Here is a 25,333-nt window from a genome sequence, read left to right as displayed (position 1 = left end):
TTCTATTTCTCAGTTTTGTTTTTGGAAAACCACAGCATGTGATTTGCTAACACACTTAGGCTGCTAGGCAGCACTTGAGTGCTGTTCTCTCACTGATTTTTGTTTATTTTTGATACGATCAATTTCTTCTGTGATTTTTTCAGAGCAAGAGCGATCGGCTCAGTAGACTTCCTCACAGTGCTCCATTGAGACAAAAAGTCTAGAAATTACTGATACCCTTTTTTTTTTTTCTGTGTGGCAGTTTATGTTTATTTATAATATTGTATGGGACACTTTTAGCCATTGTGTGTCAAATCAGAATTTTCAAATTGTTTTTGAAGATTTCATACTTTGACATGTATTTGCCAATACAGTGAGGAACCTGGTTTTATTTTACAGAAAGAACGCAAGGAAAAGCTCTGGGATCCTGTTCACAGACTGGCTCTAGCAGAGGCCTGTAGGAAACAAGAAGAATTTGATGCTGCTTTTAGCTCTCCTTCACAGGTTTGCAGAAGTCTAAATTTATAAACTTGTTTGCAACAATTTGTTACTAGTTGACAGGATTAAAATATTTCATTAGATGAGCAAAGGAAAGATACTTGTGACTATTTTGGTAGATAACTTACCAGTGTATCTTTTGATTAATTTAAAAAGTTTTTATATGGATGATTGTTTGATTTGCTTAGTGCTGTTAACTTTCTGAAGTTGTTGTCAAATATGAAAATGGTATTACTTCAAAAACTTCGTAGGATACTTTTAGTAAGTTTTATTTTTAATTTAATGTGCTATTTTTTGGGCCACCATCTTTGCTTTGTTCAAAGTTGGAATCTTCTAAATATATTCTTTCATTTGTAAACTATGTACTATTTCAGTGAAGTACCAGAAATGCCTCAGGTTACTACTTTATCATTTAACTGTCTTTAAAAAAATAATGGCTTTAAATGTTACAATTACAGAAATTGGAAATAGTTTTGCATAATTAGCTGAAAATAAACAGTGCACTGTTGAAGGCCGTTGAACTTCTAGACGTTTGTGACTTCTAGGATAGTCTAACATTCCTGAAGAAACAATGGAACAAATATATAGCATCAGAAAGGAATTTAGGATTACCTGTCTTGTAATAATTTTAGAAATACTCTAACTGAAGTTTGGTTGCCTTATTAGGTAAATAAGCTAATAAAGGAAGAACTTCAAAATCAAGTGGAATTGTTGAATTCTTTTGAGAAAAAATACAGTGATCCTGGCCCAGTATATGATTGCTTAGTGTGGAATGATGGTGAGACCTGGAGGTAAATGCCTAAACTTGTCTAAAATGTCTTGTTGTACACATAAAACAACAGCTTGCAATGAAGACTCTTGTTAATTTTTAAATCTGCCCCTTTTATAGAGGTTTCAAATATATTTTGCTTTAAAATAATCCTACTGTATCAATTGAGTTTTTTGACAAAATTCTGATCCCAAATGAAGATGGGGAAGAATAAAATTGAAGACAGCATGATATGAGTGGAAGCTTGTGGGATTTTTTTCTGAAGGAGAATAAAATGGCTTTGAGTATCCATTGAGGATAGGAAAAAAACCACCTGAAACAAAACAGGTGTCTGTGCACAGACTTCAGGCTGTAACATGTCACATTTCTTGACTGATAATGTGCATCATATGAAACAGTGAGTAAGACTTCAATTGTTTGTGTACCAGCCCTGAACGGGTAGCTTTAGTAAAATTTTGTCCCTGAAATTGGATGAATTTTCATATCCTTGCTTTTCAAAGGTGGATTTATTTGAATTTAGTAGCATTTGGCAATCAGTTTATTTAGAGATCTTGTAATTTCTGAGTCTTAAGTGTAAACAACCAGATTTTAAAATAGTGATTTGAAGAAGTAAGATACCATAAACACAGAACCAAACTTCTTGAAGTCTTTGTAGTATGTTGTGCTGGAGGGGGGAGATAACAAAAAGTTTGCAGCAGCTGGAAAATTCTCTTTTTATTTGTTTTTGTCAACAGAGCCTGCATAGATACAAGTGAGAGTGGTGACTTAACTAACTGTACAGTGCTGAGAACCTACAAAGAGGCTCAGGAATATGGATCTTTTGGAACATCTGAGATGTTGAATTATTCTGTGAATATATATGATGATGGAAACCTCCTGTCCATTGTAACAAGTGGAGGTAAATGAAAGTAAACTTAAGAATATTTTGCTGCTGCTTAGATGTTGTGAGAAGCAGCAATTTATATTAGGTCCTGATTCTGATACTTGTGATGGCTTGAGGCCATTGTCTTAATACAGTGTTGATGGAAGGGTATGGACAGAGTGCTCCAGGATCAATATGATCAGGCAAAATGTCTTCTTTATTTGGAGAAACACAGATTATATAGTGCTCATGACGCTCAGCTTCTTGTTCACACTACATTGGTTACATAAGGAAAACATACTCTGCTGTCCACTGCTAATTGGACCACAACAGGTGGTCATAGGAGATGAGAAAACTTTATTCACCTGCCAAAACTCCTCCTTGGCATCTTGGCACAAGGCCTGCAGCCATATTAGTGACGCAGCATTTTTTACTATCTGCACCCAGCCATGCCAAGGTAAAACACACAGAAATGCAAAGGAAATTGTTCACACAATTTTTGCCTTACGACAATACAGCATTCATTATTATGGCATTTAAGATTGATATTCAGATTTCCCGAACTAAACCTATAATGACAGCTCATTACCAAACTTGCTTACATTTTTCTCTGAAATATTGTTAAATTTGCTTACATAAGCATGTATACATAGAATGTGTATACTTAGGTACTCCTTAAGATGCTCCTGCATCTTAAGGCCTAAACTAGAGAGAATCTTCTTTCAAAACACCATTTTTGTTTTGTTTGTTAAGTATAGAGGGATGATTGATTTTTAGTTGCTATACTTTGTGCTTGTATATTTTAAGAATTTAAATAAGATATCCATGAACAAAATGGGTATTGATCTTTCTTTAGGTTTATACAAACTTTTTTTTTGTGATGTCAGGGGTTACTATAGTTCTAGCTCCAACTACTCTGAACCCATAGTGGTGTACTCTTTAAATAAGCATGTTTTGGAAGCATCCTGAGTGGTTAGGGTGATATGGATGTATTTGATTTGAAAAATGCTCTTAATTCTTCATGAAACTATCTCAATTACAAAACAACAACAAAAGCAGTTCTGGTTCCTAAATGGTTGGTAGTTTTTCTGAGACATTCCTTTTGTATTACTGTGCAGTTCTATTTTTTTTCCTAATCCTCACTATCCAAGTCATCTCAGATACAGTATTCATAACTTTGAGTAGGAAGCATTGAGCCTTTGAAGTAACTTTTGTCAGTGGGATTAAGTTATACTTCATTTCTCTCTCCCCGCTGCCTCCTTTCTCTCCTCAAAAAGCTGTTTGCTTTGTTGAACCTCCTTCAGTTGGCCTCAGCCTGTTGATCCAGCCTGTCCAGATCCCTCTATAGAGCCTTCCTATCCTCCAGCAGATCAACACTCCCTCCCAGCTTGTTGCTGGCTGTAAGCTGACTGAGGGTTCCATTGGATCCCCTTGTCCAGATCATCAGTAAAATTATGAAACTGGACTGGCCTCACTGAGTCGTGGTGAACACCACTGGTGACTGGCCACTGATTGGATTTATATTGTTATAGCTCAATAAGTGAAAATTAGTTGAGCTGTAGTATATTAAATTGATAGAAATGGAATTCACTAAACATACACACTTTTCATTTGCGCAGGAGCACATGGAACACATGTGGCTAGTATTGCAGCTGGATACTTTCCAGAAGAACCAGAAAGAAATGGTGTGGCTCCTGGAGCTCAGATTCTTGCAATCAAGATTGGCGATACGAGACTGAGTACAATGGAAACTGGCACTGGTCTAATAAGAGCTGTGGGTGTTTCACCAAATAAATTGTTAATCTCAGCGCTGTGATTAAAGTGTAGAATATTGTGAACCTTTCTGCAGGCTTATAGGCTATGTTTTTATGGTTATGCAGTATTTACAACAAAAAACCTAACCAAACACAAAAAAACAACCACAACAACAAAACAACCCACCCACTCAATCCTAAAAAAAACCTGAAAACAACTAAAATGTATTTTAAAGCATAGTTTAAGACTAATGTTTTAATATAAAACAGGACTTCTGTTGCATAGACCACAGAGTTTTTTCAGACTGACAGGCTTGCATTGTGTCTGTCAAGCTTGACACATAAGTGAAGTTACTTGCACGTTTGCTTTAAGTTCTATGTGTTGTGAGTGTATTTTTTATAGTTACTTAGATATTTATAGAAGACTTAAATCTAGAATAGAGACTAGTATCTACCTATGTGGCTGAATTTATGTGAACTTTTTTATTAAAAGTGAGGAAAAATATCATTCCTTTTAATGATGAAAGGCCCAAGACCTTTTCCATATGGTGAGTTGATGGGGAAAAACTTTGCACAAGAAAAGGATCTGAAAATAGAAAATTATGTTTCTGGCCCATAGTACATTTTGATATAGCAACATGAAGATGTACAATAATGTTTTGCAACTTTTTGGAGTTCAGCTGAACTGCACAGGAAAAGGAGAATTTTATGTTATTGAGGACAGACCTTAGTGACAATACTGATGATGTCTACAGTTTTCTCTTAGGGTAATGTCTTAATTTATAGCTTGGAATGTGGCAAGAATAAGGCAGTTCAGGGAGTGGTTTGTTTTAATTCTCTTTGTTCATAGCACTTGAAAATAGCACTTAAATAACTGACTGAACTAAATTATTTTCTAGAGTGAAAAGAGATTTATCCCACTTTCTTAGATATGTAGCAGATCAGTTCAAGCAGATGTTTTTTGTCATTCCGGAAGTGACTTATTCTGTGACTGGTATATATTTTTGCTTTTATTTTATCAGATGATAGAAACAATAAAATACAAATGTGATCTTGTCAACTATAGCTATGGAGAAGCAACACACTGGCCAAATTCTGGGTGAGTAGTACTGTAGTTAAAGTATTTCAATTTCACAGAAGTGGAATTATATTTGTTGAGCTTTCTGTAAACCAGCTGTCACTAAGAATGAATTGTCCAGGCCCATATGATTCATGTGTTAGAAACTCTGCGGTCTACATTTGAAACGGTCTTTAAAAGTTAAGTAAACCCATCCAAAAAGCTATTAATTTATAATATACAAACAAATACATAATATACAAATTTATATATATATAATATTTTAGATTAATAAAGAATTTTTGTAGCTGCAACACCACATAATCTGTGGGGTATGTTTTGAAGACCTAAGATTGCTGTAGCTGTTACTCCTTTTTAAAACCAGAAGGTATTTTTGTGGTGAACTTCTGTACTGGAACCACCTCTGACAGGTGTGGGAAGCAGGCTACATATTCCTTGTTTGGTGGCTGCTCAGAAGTTCTACTAAAAATGGGAATTTTGTCCTGTGGAATAAAGCAATATTGTTGCTTTAAAGCAATATTGTTAAATGACTTTTTTTTCCTCATACTTCAGGAGAATTTGTGAAGTGATTAATGAAGCAGTGTGGAAACACAACGTGATCTATGTTTCAAGTGCAGGAAATAATGGTCCTTGCCTCTCTACAGTAGGATGTCCTGGTGGAACTACATCGAGTGTGATAGGTACACACTTTGTTTTGAAAAAAATTTTTACAATAGTCAGCTTCTGTCTTTTCAAACTTTGTACTTTTGTTATGTTTGATTGCTGAACTAAATCAAAAAAATTTTCAGGCTGCGGAGCTACAAGATTAATTGTGACGAAGGCACTTGCTATATGCTTAGGGATAAAAATGTAGATTATCTCCTTACAATTCTTGCAAGACCCTATGTAGAAAAGAGAGGTAGGAGGCAAATGGTCTTGATTCGATATGGCTTTGTATCAAATGTATAAAAGAAATCTTTGGGTTTACTTATTTGAACATTTCAGGATTAGTTTTTTAATTAGTTTTTCAATTAATTTTTTGTCTAAGCACACCACTTTGCTCAGACCAATAGCTGCTGGTTAATGCAACTTGTAAAAAATATGATTCTAAGTTGGATTCCAGTTAGTCTTCTGGAGAGTCTTGCAGTACATTCTGAATTGTCAGAAATGTGGTTTTGGATCATCTGTCTTCATCAGATACTCTAATTTTTTTTGTAGTGAAACAAATTTTTTTAATTTGGATATGAAATAATCCCATGTCAGGACCTAGACAAGTCCTTGAGGGGAGGAATCTTCCAGGTGCAGTGCAACTTCTGTGCAAGCCTACCACTGGCATAGGAGTTGGTTTTCTGATGGACTAACATGTTTTTGATATTTCAGTGAAAGATTGGCTTACAAGACTTAACAAAATGTCTAGCATTTGGGGGTAACTTCCTTAGTCTTAATTTTTATATAAATCCTCTGTTGCCTCATTGTTGTGTTACGCAAGATGCTTATTAAGTCTCAGAATTCTTGTTCAAGAAGACTAGCATGGAAAGGAGACTAGCATGAAGTCATGAAAGCTGGAGAGCTGCTATTTCAGGGCAGCTAGTAGAATTAATGCTGATTACTTTCTAAAAGTTAATCTACAATTAATTCCTTGCTGAGACTAGGGGTTGGAACTAGAACTAAAAAGCTCTTTTCAGGTCTTATTGGCTTTGCTCTTAGAATGCATCTACTCTGTCAATTCAACTTACTTGTTGTATCTCTCTAGAGACTGGATGATCTTTCACTCTGCATGCCAAGTAGCTTGGTCCTTGTCCTCCATCTGGAGTGAATCAGATAGGGTTTTTTTTTTGGTTTTGAGGGTAAAGCAAAATACAGCTGGCAGGTTGGCTTAGTTTACACAGACATGGACATGGGCCTTGCCAAATTTGTCAGCTTGACGTGGTTTTCTACCATCCTGATAGTGCTTGTGCTGTAAACAAAGTGGAGTGTACACTTTAGAATAGGTAAATGGCATAGTTGTAACGTGCATCCTTGGCATTCTGTTCTAAAAATGCTACTTTGTCAGGCTTTGATGTAGTTATTTACGTACTCTCTGCACTTTGAACTGATACACAGTAATGACTGTCTCATAACTGAGTTTGAGTTGTGTGGATGTGGCTCCAGGTGGTATAGCTGTGAGCCACGTGAACATGAACCGAATCATGTATGGATTGCTTTGAAGTATGGTTGTTATAGGTCATAGCAGTGTAAACACAGCCAAAGGGGCGCAGGAGAGAGTGGAAATGAGTAAAAGGCATCTGTTGTGAAAGAAATGTGGAAGGTGAATACATCCTATTCCAGCTGAATAAAATTGAAATTTGGAAATTAGTGTAATATTTTAATGTTACATGGTGTGCCCATCAGTGTTGTTACTTCATAGCATGCTGCTTTACATTTGTTTAGCAAAAATACCTGGATTTAATGAGATGGAAAATGTGTGTTTCTGTTTTATAAAAAACAAGAATTCTTCTCATAATGAATTAAAACCACAGAAATATTCCACTTTAGCTTTTATTAAAAGTTCATATTACATCTAAAACACTTGAATGTTTTTTACAGGTGTTGGTGCCTATGTATCACCTGACATGATGGTTGCTGAATACTCTTTAAGAGAAAAACTGCCTGCAAATCAATATACTTGGTCATCCAGAGGGCCTAGGTATGTTATACTCTTAGAACAAATTATTACTTTGAGGTAATTCAAAATCTAAATTGGTCATTAATACCAGAACAAAAATTTCTTTTCTGTGGAAAGATCATAGATAGCCTGCTGTTCTGGGAAGGCCTTTGAATATTGGGCTCTAGAACTCCTGGGGGAGGAGGAATACCACTGAACAGCTTCAGCACAACCTGTATTTTTCAGGAAAGTGTATTTGGGTGCAGACCTATTCAGAGATGATAAAAGTCGATGGAATGTTTGGAAATTTGTTTGGGTTTTTTTAATTTAGTTTTTTGAGAGATTTTTTCATAGAATTTATGTCATTAAGTTAATGTGGTGAAAGTAATTGTTCTGTCAGTGCTGAAGATTAAAAGAAATACTGCAGTGGTGTTACCTCTGGCTTCACTGACATTGCTGCTGTGGCACAACTTACTCAAGGGTTTTGTTTGAGTCTGGCAGAGGTGTGAGTAGGCAAAGAAAATTTTTTTTTCTACCTCACACTATAGAAAATTACCTCAAAGAACTATAAAAGAAAATTTAGGGGCAATATAAACTTCAGTTTTTATTTCATGTCTCAGAAGCATTTGGTACTAATGTGGTAGACAAAAGAAGAACCAAAAGAGTGTATGTCTGTTTGAGTTCTTACCTGTGTTTAGACTTTAGAATTGTTCTGTAGCTGTCATGGTGTTTGCATAGTGGTGAGGATATTGTTTCAAGAATCTTGCTATGAAGAATTGTCATGTTTCATATAGGGAAAAGAGAAATGTGGTCTCTGCCTTCAGCTGAGAAAGGGAGAAAGATTTGTAATTAATTTTTATATTCATACACACACACATACATATAAAAACCCTACATTTTGTGTGCTTAGTCACTGTGCATTGTAAAGTAGTCGGAGTGAGCATATGTCAGCTGAAAGGCCCAAGTCTGGCCAAAGGAGGATTCCTCTTGTGTTGGGTACAACATGCAGCTGACTGGAGAGTTCCTAAAGCTTTACTACAGCAGCCTTGGTATAGGGGATCAGTGTGTCTGAGTAAGCGGCAGAGGCTTTCAGGCAGCTGTGCTGTGCACTGTGTCCAGAGGTGTTCTGGTACAGAACCTTCTATACGTTTATACGTGTCTGTCATAAAATATGTCCAAACATCACATTAGAGCATTGTACTTAGAGTACTCTTGATTCGAGACAGATTTTAGACGTAAGAAATTGTTAGTGTGGTATATAAATGCCCTATAATACCCTGCCTCTCTACAGAACCCAATAGCTTGGATACAGTGCTGTCCTTGTTCAAGAGATGCAATTTTTGTCTATCTGGAGCAAGAAAGATGGAGCATATCTGGCTCGTAGAGTTGAAAACTAGATGATGCTTTAACTGTGCCAGAGATCCTTGCTCTGTTCTTAAATATGCTTGTGAAAGATAGGCCTAACTAATCCTGATCCAGCTCTTGACATTCTGTTTGGTTTTTTTTGTTCTTCCCCTGCCCTCCTTGTTTCAGGTTTGTTTGTTGTAATTCAGAACTCGACCTGGTAGTGAACTGGCAACATAGAAAATTAGACATCTGGGGTTTGGATCTTTTCTAACCTTCCTCTGCCTTTTACTATTTTTCTGTAAAAATAGTAACCATTTAATAGGCTGTGTAAAATACTATTTTATGTATTGAAGTGTTTAATAGGTTTGTTTACGTGCGTTTTCTAATTCAAATCTCAGAAGATAGTCTGCTGGCTAAACCAAAGAGTATCGAAGGGGTGAAAATTTAGAAACCTTTCACTGTAAAACAGGCATAGCTGATGATTAATGTGACATTTTAAACTGTTACTTGTTGCCGTGCTTTGTCTTGGCTTAATGGGTTAATGGATTTAATAAAGTAATAGATTGCAAATGTTCCCTAAAGCTAAAATTTTTTGAAGTGTACTGATAACTTCAAGATAAATTGTGCAGAAAAAAAAAGTTTGTTTTTTAACCAATTTTTTTTAAACACTAGCACTGATGGAGCCCTTGGAGTAAGTATTAGTGCCCCAGGAGGTGCTATTGCTTCTGTTCCAAACTGGACTCTGCGAGGAACACAACTCATGAATGGCACATCCATGTCTTCTCCCAATGCATGTGGAGGCATTGCATTAGTGTTGTCAGGTAATGTGCTACAATGTTAAACTTAGATGGGTTATCTAAAAGAGATTAAATAGTTTTTCCTCATAAAAAATGCTGTAGCTTTCAAATTTTTTGTTGTGTCCAATAACACCCTTACTTTTAATTTCAGGACTCAAAGCTAATGGTATTCACTACACTGTACATTCTGTCAGAAGAGCTTTAGAAAATACTGCAGTGAAAGCTGAAAACATAGAAGTGTTTGCACAAGGACATGGTATTATTCAGGTATTTGCTAGCAAAAACTCCAGGATAATATAAGTAACTGTCAGTGGAAAATTAACCCACAAAAAAGCTGCTTTCTTGTTGATCTCACTCAGTTTGCTCTCATGCTATTTGATTCTCAGATCTGTTTGAGCAAGAGGAAGGGAATGTAGTGGGAGGGGAGAAAAAATCAGAAATTCTTCCAGTTTCAGCATGCAGTTACTATAGAATAAATGTGTTAACTGGACACATTTTTAGGCTCATCAAAAAAGTACATGGAAATAAAAATGGAATGTGGGTTTTTATCACCCACATTTGAATGTGTGCCTAAATTCTGTCCTAATGTCCAAAAATGTTTTTATGTATTGTCAGAGAGAACTGAACTTGTTCTGTTCAGACAAAAGCTGGAACTGTAAGTTCTGAGCAGTGAAAATAAATGCCCATGCTGGTTCACATAGGAGTACAGCTGCAGTTGTGCAGTGACTTTGCTGCAGGCTTGCACTGAAGTGCTCATTGTATCCTGTGGACTTTTAAGTGACTTGGCAATCTGATGTGATCCTTTGTATGATGAAGGCATACTGAATTAGTGTCTCCGTATGCATAAGCTTGTATTCTTACAGAGCTACTGGTCTTTTTTGCCTACAGTCACTCCCATCCTAGTCAAAAGAAGTACTGAGATTTTTCTCTCATGCTTCAAGATGGTAGATATTAACTGCTCATTCCTAAACTCACACTCTGGAGATGCTAGAATGTAGTAGGTAATGTCCACTGAGCACATCTGTGATGACACAAAAGGCAGCAGTGGTGGTAACCATACCAAGTAGAAAACGTTGCTGCAGAAAAATGGAATGCACCAGTTATACTTTGTGTTTTAGTAGCCTGTGATTAAAGCATGTGTTAAAATGTGGTTAGAACTATCTGTGAGACAAGGCTATTGTATGTACACTTCTCCCAAAGGAGAGCACCCTAATCTTTGCTGGTGAAGGTACCTTGCTGCCAAGTAGAAGAGAATGTAAGATTTTTGTAGTCAGTAAAATAGCAAGCAAGTTAGACAGTTGTCTTCTTAAAACAAAAGCTGAATTTGTCCTACAAGGTTACTATGACAGCTCATTTACTTAGACCTAGGGATGGATTTCATGGCCTGATTCTCTTATTTCATACCAATTTTTAAAACTTACGTGGGCATCCCATATTACTTGTCTCTTTTGAATTGCTCAACTTTTTGTTGTATAAAAGTTTTGAATGTTTAACTAGTGTTGCTTCACCTGTGAAAAAGTCACCTGAATTGGTATCATAGGTTTGGGCCTTGAAGTCCTCTTTGTCCTTGAGGTCATCTCTGAAAACTTGTGTTATGAATTTGTTAATTGATTTGTAGCAGAGGAGACTTGGCCTTTTTATTTTAAATGTTCTTGGCTTTCTGGGCCCTGTGTGGCTGTTGCAGACAGGAAAAGTTGCCTCACTTTCTATATTTGGTATTGTGGAAGCACATGTGGCTCAGGTAGCATGAGGTACTTCACTGTTGCTGTGCTTGCTGAACACTTCATGTTGAAGAGAATATGCATAAATTACTATTAAGTAGCAATTTGTTAATTTATAACTTGTTCTTTCTAACAGGTTGATAAAGCCTATGACTACCTCATTCAGAATTCGTCATTCACAAGCAACATCGGCTTTACAGTTACTGTTGGCAGCAACCGTGGAATCTACCTCAGAGATCCGGCCCAGATAGCTGCACCATCTGATCATGGGGTTGGCATAGAACCTGTCTTTCCTGAGAATACAGGTAGGAAAGAGCTTTTGTATGTGAAGGTGGGTGGGGACATAAAAGCGTGATCTTGAAGCAAAAAGTTCTGATAATGAGGAGTGATAGGAACCTGTACTGTAAAAGGAGTCACTGTAACTCTAAATTTCATGGTAAATGAAGACACAACTAAAACTTTTCCATTCTAACCTCAGACTTATAACTGCAGTGCTTTAATGTTTTGGGAGAGTCTGTTGCTTCATGCTTCCTCCCACTGAAAGAATCTCTGTTCTGTAGAAATTTAAAGTGGAGTTATGGAACTAGGTAAAAATAAAAAAAAAAAGTCAAACATTCCTGATGTTTCATGAAATTATAGAACTATAGGGGCTTTATTGTAGATAACTCTTGACAAGGGATGATTACTGTTCTAAAGATGAAAGCACTTACCCAGAAATTAGTTTCTCAGTTGTTTAAAGAGTATAAATTTTAGATTTGGACTTTAAGTTTCCACAACCTGAGAAAAATCTTGTTTAACAATCTAGACTTCCATTCAGTATCTAATAATTGATAATCATAAATATATCTAGGGGCAATACAGCAATTGATACAGGTTATAGTTACAGAGTAAAAGTAACTTATGCAGATCAAAATAAGATTTGACATCTTTTTTTTCTGTAAACCATTTTGCCCTGCTTTACTTTATTTAATGAAAATTGGAACTCACTGAGAGACTGAATTACATTGTATTTGAAAAATGAGCCATGTGAGAGCTTGTTACTGAGATTAATTCCTTTCCTAAAACTGGAGATTCTCAAGAAGGTTGGCATGTGGCAAAGGGGGTGAGTTTGCTTAGGGGAAGAAAGGGTATTTTTTGGGATGGGTTACTGACTCAGAATAGCTTAGTTATTTGACAGCTTATATTGCAATCAGTGCATTTTAAATTTAACATGTGACACAAAAAAATGAAGTCATCATACACTAGACTCTTCTGCAGGAAACAAACAATTTGAAAACAATTAAGCATTTGTAATGGGTGAGAAGCTTGTAGCATGCTGTTGTTTCCCTAGTACCTGTCCAGTTGTTATTTCTGTGCTGTGTCTGGTGTCTTCAACAAGACTGAGTCTGAGAAACTGTAGTAAGTGGTTAAGGGACATTCATTGCTCAGTCTGTCTGTTGAAGCTCTCTTTGAGCTTTTCATCTACCCATAAAGGAATTACATCTCATAATAGAATGCTCTTTTCTCTAATAAAGATGTGATGAAATGTCTTGAAAATTAACCTAAGCTTAATTAGGAACAGGAAACCAGAAAAAAAGGTTTTGGAGGTGTTATCTTTGGAGGAGGAAGTTGGTTTTTAATAACTAAAACATTTCAACTGAGTTGGATACTTTCCTGGAAGCTTAGCACTTTTTTTGACATAAAAGCTAATTTATAGAATCTGACTATTTGCAAAGTCAAACTAGATTATCATAGTAATTTTTAAAAGATTTTTCTTCTTGCTTAGGTTGCTTGATAATGTAATTTGGTAATTAACATAACGTTCAGAATCAATGGGATTGCTTTTTATTGTATTTCTCTGCATTAGGCAACACTTTATCTGTAGAAGGAAGTTTATAACTACTTCCAGACTATGTTGTGGGTAACTGAAGCATTTGCTTACCATCCTACCTTTGGCTTTGTTGGGTTTGACTGTTTTAGGGGGGAGGACTTTCAAAGTTGGATACAAACTTTATTTTACTACATACTGCTGCTATTCTGTTTTTCTCAAGTTAAAAGAAGTAATATAGAACACTACCCTTTGTGCAGAATCTGACGTCCAAGTGCCCTAAGGAATTAATTCCTATTACATTTTATTGACATAATAGTAAATGCTGCATTTATAGCAGGCTACGTGCCCATATTTGTGTTACTGACTTGTTTCTTAAATTTGTTTCTTGACAGAAAATACTGAAAGAATATCTCTCCAGCTTCATTTAGCTTTAACCTCAAATGCACTGTGGGTCCAGTGTCCTAGTCATTTAGAGCTCATGAACCAGTGTCGACACATAAATATTCGTGTGGATCCACGTGGCCTCAGAGAAGGAGTACATTATACAGAAGTATGGAAATATTGATGTTCTAAGCGAGATTGTGTGCTCTTTCCTTTTCATGTGGTCTCTATCAACTTTTTATAGAAGTAATTTTTAAGGAAATCAAGTCTGTGTGCTGTATAGACCAGAAAATAGTGCCACACTCCATTTCACTATAGAAGGCTGAAGCCAGGGTTCAACCATGATTATGCTATACAATGGTGTGTAGCACATGCCAGTAGGACTTTGATTATCTATGTTTAAAAAAATAAAAATATATAAAAAATATAAACCAAATAAATAACCATTGATTAAGTTTTTTCCTCTGGATATATTTTAACCTTTGGCTATCTGTCTCAATTGACAGATACTGTTATTGAGGATAGAGATTTGTGCTTTTGTGAGGTCTTAAATATTTCTTCTGTGGTGGCTTAAGGACTGGCTTGGCTTTTGTGATGTTGCCATGCAACCTTAAATGGACCCAAGATTTTGCTTTGGCTTTAGAAGTTGCTCCTGTGATTACAGTGATGTAACATATTTTCTTGTTTCCTTACCTCTACTACATCCCATTTTGGAAGGCGAAGGAGAAAAGTGTGTGGTAATGGCTGTGTACTGGAAGATGTAGCTGACTTTGAGTATCTACATTCAAATTTTGTCAAATTTTAATAACAAAGGCATTAAATTTCTCATTTACTCTCCCAGTCATCCTCTTTTACTCCTGCGAAAGTTACCCACCAACAACAAATATTTTTCAACCCTCTCTATCCTTATCACAAACCTTATATTAACATTGAAATGCTTTCATTGCATTGTACTTGATCATAATAAAGATGATACCAGCTTTCTCTTTCACAGTGCTTGCTTAAGATGTTTAGAGTTGCAAGTCTTCTATGGTACCACTGAGAACATTTTAGCAAAGTCACTGTGAGAGTGGTGAGATGCTGGAACAGGTTGCCCAGAGAAGCTGTTGGATGCCCATCCTTTGCAATGTTAAAGACCAGGTTGGATGGGGCTTTGAGCAACCCAATCTAGTGGAAGGACTCCCTGCCCATGGCAGAGGAGTTGGTACTTAATGATCTTAAGGCCCCTTTCAACCTTAACCGTTATGAGATTCTGTGATTGAACATATTTTTCAAAGATAGTATTTAAAGCTTGGCTGTGAAAAGCATGGTAAATCAAATTATATTTTTTCTAACATAATCCTGGAAGACAAAAATAAAAATATTTTTTATATAACAATAAAAATATCTGAACTAAAGTAAGTCTGTTTGGGACAAATTCTGAGTTGAAACTAGGCTGAGCTTTTGATATAGGAACTATCAAATGTGCGTTGAAAGTTTGAAGACTGTTGGGGAAAGACTGAAATGAGTCAGTGTGAAAACTAATTTTTTTTTTCCTCGGGGGTTGTTGGTGTTTTATTATTTCTAGGGTGACAGTGGTCAAATGGCTTTTTGTTTCTCAGTGATTATTACAAAGATTCAAAATACTCTGCAAGTAGTTTAAATTGAATGTTATCTTCTGTAGTTTAGTTTTGACCAAAGATTTTAAGTAGTTGTATTTATTTTGTTAGGTGTGTGGATATGATACAGCAACGCCTAATGCAGGCCCTCTGTTCCGAGTTCCAATCACTGTTGTTATACCAACAAGGTCAGTAAACCCAGAACTCTGGGAGTTCTAGAACTTAATACTAACTCTGTTAAGGGAGTAGACACCTGAAAAGATTCTTACAGCAAACAGGCAGCTGTGACGTTTTCATAGTTTTGGTCCTGGCAGCCAGAAGGCAGTGTGTTCTGGTAGGCTTAGCCACAGTGGCAGCAGCTTCCTGCTCCATCAGAATACAGATGCTTTCTGGCTTGTTTTACAAAGTATCTATCAATGTACTCATACTTGTAGGTCAACTGGAGTTGGCTTTTCATTTCTGCCTGGTGGACTAGAGTACACAGAGGCAGAGGGCATTATTTGGCCATTGTACATTGGCATACACTTTGGTCATGACTTTAATATAGGGAGTTAACAAATAGTATTGTGTCCATCACTGTTTTAAACATGACTTCAGCAATGTTGATAGGGAAAGGCAGTATTTGATTAAACCTGTTTGGTGAACAATCTGCCCTGAGGCAGTGAGGGGGGGGAAGTAACTGTTCTCTGACTCGTTCACAGAGATATTGCTTCTTTCATACCTTGGCTCACTTCAGTGGCAATTCACTCAGCCAGGAAGAGCAGATCCACTGAAAATGAGGATTCTTTGATACTTACGTTTAAGTGCTGTAACTTCAGGGAGGTGGGGAGGGTGTTTACTTATTGTGGTGGAGCTGATGTTTTACATCTTTTGGATACGTTGTGCTGTCAGATTCTGTACTATTATGGATTAAAATAATTGGTGCTGAGGACTAAATATCCTTATTGTAGACATTTTTAGAGTGTTTTTGCATTTAAAAATACTTTAAATATTGACTTCACAGCTTGTTTGACTACGATTTGTGTTTTCCTTTTGACATACAGAGTAGATGAATCATCCAGCTATGACCTGACATATACAGATGTTCATTTTAAACCTGGTCAGATCCGAAGGCATTTCATTGATGTTCCACAGGGATCTACATGGGCTGGTGAGGAAATAACCACCTTAATTAAATAAAAAATCACGTCTGTCAAACTTGACAAAGTTATTTTTAAATCATTTTAAGTTCTACCTGAATCAATACTGAAGGATTCAACCCATGAATATGTAAAATATTTATTTGATTTTTAAGCTCTTAAAGGAGTGATTGTGAATTATCCTATGTTTTTTGGTATAGTAGGATCATGATTCTCAGTCTTAAAGAAGCCAGCAAATAACAATCTGAAATGATTTCCTATACCTGGAGGAATGCCCCATGTTTATGGAAAAGTATTACTGTCTGAGGTTTGTCTAGTTTTTAAGGTGTATGGATGCCGTGTTGAAAGATGTTGAACTGAAGAAAGTGTGATTTTCATAAGGGGCAAGTAGCCTGTAATTTGGAAAAAGGAAAAAAAGGGGGTTTTCCCTCGTATTCCTGCATGAAATTATTAAATAATAATCCTTACAAAAATCTTTCATTTAAACAGAAGTTAATGATAAGACTCTTAATTTGGAATTCAGTAGTCTGTCCTGTACAGATTGTACTCTGTAGTATCTGGTTAATTTTCACCATTTGTGAAACATAATGTTTCTTTTAATTTTTCTCTGAACGTAGCTAGTTTACCTTGATCTGAAAGGGTCTTTGAAAATAACTGATATATAAGCATTTTTCACATATGGAGCCACTTGGGCTGCTGCATAACTTAAATTACAAATGACTTGCAAAAGTAGTGTTTCTCTGATGAATCTCTGCTTTCCTTCTAAAATTCTTGGGTCTTGAAACTAAACCTAATTTCTTTTTCTATAACCTAGAAGTGACAGTGAGTTCATGTTCAGCTGATGTGACTGCCAAGTTTGTGCTTCATGCTGTTCAACTAGTGAAACAAAAGGCATATAGAAGTCATGAGTTCTACAAATTTTCATCCTTACCAGAAAAAGGATCAGTGACTGAAGCATTTCCTGTCTTAGTAAGTTACTTAGGGTGGTGTGGGGTAAATAAAGTATCCATGCATTATAACATTGTTCTGGATTTTTTTCCAAAGAAAAACCCCCAACCCAAGAAATCATGTGTTTGTTACAGTAGTTAGCGCATCTGATTTTCAGTCTAATAGCTTTCTAGGATTTCTGAGCTATTTAGTAATATAGTACATGCTAATGTCTTCAGTTTGTTTCTACTTGTTTATACAAAGCAGTTTGTTTCCCTTTCAAGTAGGAACTATGACTTTAGTTCAGCCGTAGTTTAGTGGTTAATGTGGTAGTCTGGGACATCTTGATGTTTAAGCCAGGTGATAGGTGGTAGAGCAGGCTTAGCTTAGATAATGCTAGCTCAAGAGTCCAGAACACAACCTGGGAATGAGCTAATAGTTCAGGGGTGTGGATAACAGAGCCTCCTTCTGAAGTTTGTCCCCTGCCTTGCTCAATTTAGTTGTATAGCTCTAAAGCCAAAGAGTAGTTATAATTTCTGTGCTATTCAGTCTCTTAACCTGTGTGAAAATGTCTAGTGGGGGACCATAAGCTAAATTGGTCCCACTGACACGTTATGAATTTTATCATATTAATTAAAAAACAAAACAAACAAAAAACCCCACCAACCAGACAAAAATAAAATCAACCCAAAGCTCTCAAGCTTCATGTCATCTTATTTAGGCAGGGAGTGGGATCTCTTTTTCTAATAGGTGTTTTCTGGGGCACATATGTTAAACTCATCTATGACCTAACCTGTCTGCCTAGTTTGAAGGATAAGAAAGGAAAAGGTAACCTTTAAAAACTTTACCGTTCTGTGTAGGGTATATCCCAACACCCTTTGTTCTGATGCATTCATCAGTCATCCTGGTTTTTTTGGAGCTGTCTTGTGTTTTTTAACAAAGTATGTCTTATTTGGTACAAATCTGTACCGTTGGAGTAAACTGGACATAAGAGGTCTTTTTTGAGCTGTACTCTGATGTTTTTGTTGTCTTGGGAGAAGGAGGTTGGGGATTGGGATCAATAGAAGAGGAAGATGGGCGCTTGAGTCTAACTTTGTGCTTTTTTTTACCCAGGCTGGAAAAACAATTGAATTTTGTGTTGCTCGGTGGTGGGCAAGCCTTAGTGATGTTAGCATTAATTACACAATTTCTTTCCATGGTGTACTTTGCGCTGCTCCTCAGCTAAACATGGTAAGTTTTCCAGAGTGTTTACTTTTAATTATTTTGAAATCCTATGGTACCTCAAAAAAGAAAGATTTTTCCTTCTTGACTGTATTTAGAAAGAGAGATGTTCATGTTCTCTCTTAAAAGTTGCAAAATAGTTCAGTCCCATAGAAATGCCCATTACCATTATTTATGCGTTTTTTTCTTTGCCTTTTCATTGTTAATCAGTAGTGGGAAAAGAAAGGAAAAGAACCCAAGCAAAACCCCTAAACTCAACACCAATAGAAAAAACATACTCAAAGGCTGAAATTGTAAATACGCTTACACTAGCAAGTGTTTGTGTAAATAAATTTCACTGGGCCCACAGTTCTTGAACTTGAATATCTAGGCGAACATTGCTAAAAAGACAATACTCTCAATATCATATTCAGAATAAAATTTAATTAAAATTTATTTTCTGTTCAGTGTTTTATTGAGATTAGCTTGAGAGTCATCAAGCTGATTGGGTTGAGGGTCATCATTTAGGGCAGTTGAAGGCACAGTGGATGGGTCAGTGTCATGATGACTAAGGCTCTGTGACACTAAAGGATTTGAAAAGTTGCTTAAAATGTTAGTGTCATAATAGTTACAGTACTCTGTCTTGGTCCTATATTTTTGCTGTCCTATGCAAGCTGGCTTAGCTTGACACTGCCTCGCTCAGGAGAGAGCTCTTCGAGAGCTGATAGGGAAATACATACATGAAGCAACACCATGCCAGTTTATCCTGACTCCTCTCTTTTTTTTCAGCTGAAAGCCAGAGCAAATTATAGTTGTCCCATGGGTGAATTTAGATGTAGTCAGGCTCTAAGAGCTGAATAAACTGGGGAAAAAAGAGTGGGTGCAATGTGCTAAGGTCCCAGGGTCTTCAACCAGTAGAACAGTAAAAGAAGGATCTGGTGGTGGTGGTGTGCACAGCAGCTGCCCCCAGCCCAGCAGGATTACGTCAAATAAATAATGGAGAGTTAAATTGAGAGAATAGGAACAGTTTTGCTCTTCCTTTTTGAGCACTGGTGACTTTCATAAAATAAATTTTAATAGTGCTCATGTATAGTCTTTGTCATGGGATACTGCTAAAAGGAAAGTTTTCAAATGATTTTGCCCATCACTAGGTCTGTCTATGTAGTATTGTTTCTTTTTTGCAGAGTTAAGCTCTTCTGTAATAATAATCCTAAGAAGCACAATAAAATACTAGCTTTAATATTCTAGATAAATAATACTTGTATATATTGAGTTACGTATTGAAAAAAAATCATCCCAAATGCACAAACAAAATCCAGCCTTGCTCAAAGTATGACTTGTCAGTTCTATGCAAAGTATTTATATATTACATATATATATATATACTTATAATAATATAAGTATGTAAGTACATAAATAAAACTGTAGCCCCACTTGCTAAAGTTTTGCAAGTCCTGGTATGTCTGCTGTTGTAAAATAGAGAAGCACTTGTGATACTTTCAAAATCATGCAGTATTCTTGCTAAAGTGTAAATAATTACAGCTTGTGTTATATTTTTGAGGGATATAACAGGTGGTCCACATCTGATATTATAAGTGCACAGAAGCCTAATTGTTATATACTCTTTTTATAGCATGCTTCAGAAGGCATCGTACGATTTGATGTTCAGTCCCTGTTGAAATATGAAGATATTGCTCCATGCATAAATCTGAAAAGCTGGGTTCAAACGCTCAGGTAGAGTTTCTGGGGAACTGTTTTGGGAGAGTGGGAAAACTAATTGTGCGTAGGGTTAAAACAGTAACATGTTAACAGTGAAATTCAAAATTACAACAATATTCTTGTCAAATTCAAAGTAGCTTTGGAAGCATCAATTAATTTTTCAGCATTCCCTCTTTTGGTTTCTTTATGGTGACTTCTTTCCATACAAATTAGTTTCCTTAAGCTAATTTAAAAAAAAAATACAAAAATATTCCATTGCTTCTGAAGGAGACACTTAGAGGTAAAATACCTTTTAATATCTAAAAGGCACTTTAATACATAAAGAAACAAATTGTAGAGTTATTTGGTGCTACTGTTTGTTGGCTTGGGTTTATGGTTTTTTTTTAAGCAGCTGCTTCAGATCCTGCCCAGTTTCAACATGGGAAGACTCTTCTCTCTTGCTTGATTAGAAGTGTTTTTGTAGAATCTAGTGCAGAATTTTTTGTGGAAAGCTGTTTTTATCTTGTTGTCAGTTTGACAGCAATACTGATTTGGAGGAAAAGCTTTGTTGGAAAATTCCTAAACAGTGCAGCAATTATTACAGTTGGTCACTTCAGAAGGATAAAAAAATGCCATGTGGTTTAACCGGTGCTTTTAAGATGTGAGACAGACAATTTCATAGTGCTCAGTAGTCCAAAGTTTTCCTTTATTTGGGCCTGTCAGTGGAGACCTGGGATCTCTGTCTGGAGGTTTTGGATACTTGTAACTGGAATTGAGGTCACTAAGAGTTTACTGTTTAATGAACTTGTCACCTAATGTTATATTCAGAAATACTCAATTTGATATGCCTTAAGTGAGGAAATAAAACAGTCCCTTAACATAGCTTTGCCTCATTCTTGGTTTGAAAAATGGAGATGCTCTTAAGTCCTTGTAGTCTTTAAGGCGCTTGTCTGACAGTAAATGAACTGCAATTAAGTAAACTATGGAGAAATACTTATGCATTTAAATTAAGGTAGGAATAGTGTTTCTTGAGTGAACTAAAGAGTCATAACACAGAGAAGAAAAATACTGAATGGCTTTTCATTCTGTCTCTTGTTTCAAATGCTTGGAGGCAGGGTGAATGTTAGGGAGGTGTATCATGTGTGGTATTACTCGGTTCTTAAGTCTTCTGTCAGCAGTCTACCTAGTGTTTACCAGACTAGGAAACCTGGGTTAAATGGACACGTGGTCTGACTCATCATACACATCTTACTGGGTGACTAGTCTGTGCTCTTGGCAGTGAAAGAGTTGGCAGAATCTTAGAGAAGAATTCTGATCATGTAGTTAAAGGTTGTCAGATTGAATGAATGAAATGTAAACTTAAATTATGCCAGGCCACCGTGATTCTGCTACTCTTTATTTCTGAAGCTCAGATTTTCCTATATCATTATTATTTAGTTTATATTCTTTGATACTTAATGTCTAAAGTGTTTGTGTTGCCCTGAGCAGTGGCTTTTCCCAACTGTTTCTGAATTAACATACACTCTCTGTAGTGTACATTCTTCTATATTACTACTCAGATTTCTCAAGGCCTCTTATAGATTCTCTTATGCTACAGTCTTCTATAACAAGGAATTATCAACTGTTTGTTCTGTCTCCTAATTGCCGTACCATTAATCTTTTTGTTATGAATACAAGTGCTGATTTCAGTATGGATACTAGAAGTGTAACCTGATTTTTTTTTTGTTTGTTTGTTTCCTAAACCTGAGTCTGGTATTCCTTTTTTTTTTTTTTTTAAATGACCTTTTATTTTGAGTTTTAGACACGCTTGCTACATTGGCTTCTTTTTTTTTTCGCTATGTCTGTAATGTCATTAAACCTTGTTTTTGAACTGACATTAATTTTAACTGAAGAGTATATGCTGCTTGGATAGTTACAATATTTAAGAGATGTTATTGCATTTGCTGAATTCAGTTGTACTTCAGAATATGCTTCTACTTAAGACAAATTTTGGTAGAGGATACATGTTTCTTAAGAGTACCTTTTGTTGTTTTTTGTTGTTTAACTGCAGACCAGTGAGTGCAAAAATAAAACCTTTGGGTTCCAGAGATATTTTACCAAATAACCGTCAACTGTATGAGATGATTTTGACATATAATTTTCATCAGGTAAGGTAACTGTTTTTTTAAAAGTCGGTGATAAGTACAGCATGTTTTCTAAAACCAGATAGATCTTAATTTTAACTAACTTCCTGTCAGAAAGGAGGTCTAGATTCACACTCTGGACTCTACATCAACATTCTGATTTGGTCCACTTAAAGAGCTGCTGTTGCATGAAATGGGCCACAGTTCAGTTATCTTTTAGAGCATGTGTATAAGGATTGTACTTGTTTTATTCTGTACAAGATTAAATGCCTTGACCTTTCTTTTAATAGCCTAAGAGTGGAGAAGTAACTCCAAGCTGTCCACTTCTTTGTGAATTGTTGTATGAATCTGAATTTGATAGTCAGCTGTGGATTATTTTTGACCAGAACAAAAGACAAATGGGTTCAGGAGATGCCTATCCACACCAGGTACAGAGTAATGTATATATTTTACCTTCTGTTTTCTGCAGACAGTGAAAATTTTCATTCTTTTTCACCACCTAGCCCTGCTGTTGGCTCTTAATATTTCCTGATGCATAGATATAATGTTCTTATGTGTTCTCAAGAAGACATAGTCAATGGTGATGTATTTGTCTTTAAAAAATTGATAGGTTTGTGTCCATTAAATAGAACATGATTTTTTTTCCTCTTTTAAGGAAGGAGAAACAGGAAAAGCTGTTAACTTATGATTTTGACAGGCGCTTCTCAAGAAGTGAATTCAAAATCTTGTCTTTATGTGTCTTTATGTTTGGGGTTTTTACAAAGACAATACCGTAAACTTTTCTATGTGAGGTGGAAAGAATCCATTATTTTTCTGTAGTTTGACTTGTCTGCTGTTAAATCAGAGGTTTCTGTATCTATGAAGGCTGTGGTTTTCTGTGCTGGTTCTGTGATCTCAACCCAGAGCACCCAAACATAGTACACTGAAAGTGTATCAAGGCAAACCTGCAGAGGTTTTGAACTGAAAGCTTAACAGGAATTCTGATCTGTGCCTGTTTAGTGGTCTGAAAACTTAATTTTTTTTCCCTCAGTACAAAACATGTTTTGGCTGCTATCCTGTCTTGAAAGCACTCTGTTTTCAGGAGATTCCAAAACCAAGCAATCTAATATATTTAAATGGCTAGAGCTATATGGATCAAGAAGAACATGACAGTTTTATTTCTGGGGTTTGTGGTTTTTTGTGAATGGTGAAATATTTAATCCAGACATTTATGAGAACTTCTTTCTTTCAGTATTCTGTGAAACTGGAAAAAGGAGATTACACTATTCGGTTACAAATTCGTCATGAACAGAACAGTGAACTGGATCGCATCAAAGACCTTCCATTTATTGTTTCTCACAGGTTGTCTAGTACCTTGAGCTTAGATATTTATGAAAACCATAGCCTTGCTCTCTTAGGGAAGAAGAAATCCAACAGTTTGACGTTACCACCAAAACACAGTCAGCCATTCTTTGTTACATCTCTGCCTGATGACAAGTAAGTTACTGAAGTCCTGTGTTTCCCATCTACGTCTAACCAGCTGCCTCTGCACCTAACTAAAATGATACTTGAATAGTGTCTACCTACTCAGGCTTGGTAATTCCTCTTGTGTTGCTCTTTCACTATTTGGCTTCTTCATTGTAGTTTTCATGGAACCTTAATTAACCTGATTTTAACACTTAACTTACTTTCTTTGAACAGAATACCTAAAGGAGCAGGACCAGGATGTTATCTTGCAGGAAGTCTTACACTATCTAAAACAGAACTTGGAAAGAAAGCTGTGAGTATATGAGATGGATGACAGTTTCTTTTTCTGAAACTTTTGTAGCAAGTGAATGGCATGCCAGGAAGTATTATATTGTATGGGTTTATTACATTAAAGAGCGTTAGGTTTGATAATATATAATGCATTTTAGAAGCAGTTGTTTCATTATAAAGTCAGCATAGTTTCTAAGTATCTCTAATTTTATTTTCATCTTCTAATTTCAAATTTAGTTGCATTTTCCAAATTGTGTCTTCTAGTTCTTTCACTCTGAAACCTTTTTATTTCTAGGAGCAACTGCTTTTTTGTTGGCATGGAGCCTTTAAAATTGATTTTTATAACTCCATAGCTTACTGTAATTTTTGAATGAAAAATACATGCATCTGTAGTGTTTTGTGCATGTTGGTTCTGTAACAAGCACCTGTACTCTTCCTTGCATGCATACAGTTTTGAGCAAAAACACGTGTTTTCTAAATACCTTCGTGTTACTGTTACCAAGTAGTAGGAATTTTGCTGACTCAAGTACATAGATGTTCTTACCTGCTAGACACTGATGTTGTCAACCACTAGTACGACTGTATGCTTCAAAGCAAGAGATAAGATCTTTGTGTGTGATGCTAGAAAAACAACTGTAGGGTCCTTTTGCTCATAATGCAACATCCTGTGAAAAAATGGTTTTTAACTTGTATGACTTTCTATTGCAACAGTGATTGTAGTAAGCACAATTATTTTCTGTGTATCTGGTGGTACAGTGTTTAGAAGATTCTCCTAGCTATTTTTAAACAGATGTCATACCTGAGATTAAATTTTAGTCAATCCTGGTGATTGTTAGTACTTAAAAGGTAGTTCGTCTATGTCTATATATCGCTAGATGTGGCTGAACAATATATATGAAATTAGAGTATGTTTTCATACAAAATAGGTTTCTGTGAATAGGGGGGCATATACCTTTACATCTTGTCTAGCATAAAAGTTTAGTTCGTTCAGTCTGATTTGGCTGTAGCTAGTACTTTTGGGGCAGATTGTGTATAACTGCAGGTGAGATAATGTCTGTCAGGAGAATTTACATATCAGTGAGGAAAAATCCAGTAACTAGGAACTCTAAAATACCTAGTTTAATTATTTCTTTGTGATTCCTGTGAGGTTGTAAGTGTGCTTTTATGAAATCTGTGGTAAATTCATTACACTAGTGTAGTATAGTTTCCCTAACTAGAATTCTGCACTTCCTTGAACTATTGGTTGTGATTCTTGCCCATTTTATTTTAAAACCAGACTAAGTGGCTATGTA

At 36.0% G+C, this 25,333-nt stretch overlaps 1 protein-coding gene across 2 annotated transcripts in view; it reads left to right on the top strand.

The window, feature by feature from the left end:
- The window catches only part of TPP2 (tripeptidyl peptidase 2), a 52,378-nt gene that overhangs the window by 8,452 nt on the left and 18,593 nt on the right, over positions 1-25,333 (top strand). For both annotated transcript variants that reach the window (XM_051780586.1, XM_051780585.1), the window contains exons 4-23: positions 379-483; positions 1,144-1,268; positions 1,981-2,144; positions 3,728-3,882; positions 4,885-4,961; positions 5,493-5,620; positions 7,506-7,605; positions 9,583-9,731; positions 9,859-9,974; positions 11,565-11,733; positions 13,631-13,788; positions 15,329-15,405; positions 16,261-16,367; positions 17,171-17,325; positions 18,397-18,513; positions 20,117-20,217; positions 22,232-22,328; positions 22,595-22,732; positions 23,536-23,780; positions 23,985-24,063. In XM_051780586.1, coding sequence (XP_051636546.1) covers positions 379-483; positions 1,144-1,268; positions 1,981-2,144; positions 3,728-3,882; positions 4,885-4,961; positions 5,493-5,620; positions 7,506-7,605; positions 9,583-9,731; positions 9,859-9,974; positions 11,565-11,733; positions 13,631-13,788; positions 15,329-15,405; positions 16,261-16,367; positions 17,171-17,325; positions 18,397-18,513; positions 20,117-20,217; positions 22,232-22,328; positions 22,595-22,732; positions 23,536-23,780; positions 23,985-24,063 — 2,562 coding nt within the window. The remainder of the gene's footprint in view (positions 1-378; positions 484-1,143; positions 1,269-1,980; positions 2,145-3,727; positions 3,883-4,884; positions 4,962-5,492; positions 5,621-7,505; positions 7,606-9,582; positions 9,732-9,858; positions 9,975-11,564; positions 11,734-13,630; positions 13,789-15,328; positions 15,406-16,260; positions 16,368-17,170; positions 17,326-18,396; positions 18,514-20,116; positions 20,218-22,231; positions 22,329-22,594; positions 22,733-23,535; positions 23,781-23,984; positions 24,064-25,333) is intronic.

This window comes from Manacus candei, unplaced genomic scaffold (assembly GCF_025592945.1).
Source record: "Manacus candei isolate 608988 ecotype Guabito, Panama unplaced genomic scaffold, ASM2559294v1 h1tg000014l, whole genome shotgun sequence".
Lineage (NCBI taxonomy): Eukaryota > Metazoa > Chordata > Aves > Passeriformes > Pipridae > Manacus > Manacus candei.
The sequence above is the reverse complement of the archived record's forward strand: the minus strand, read 5'-3'. Positions and strand labels throughout refer to the sequence as shown.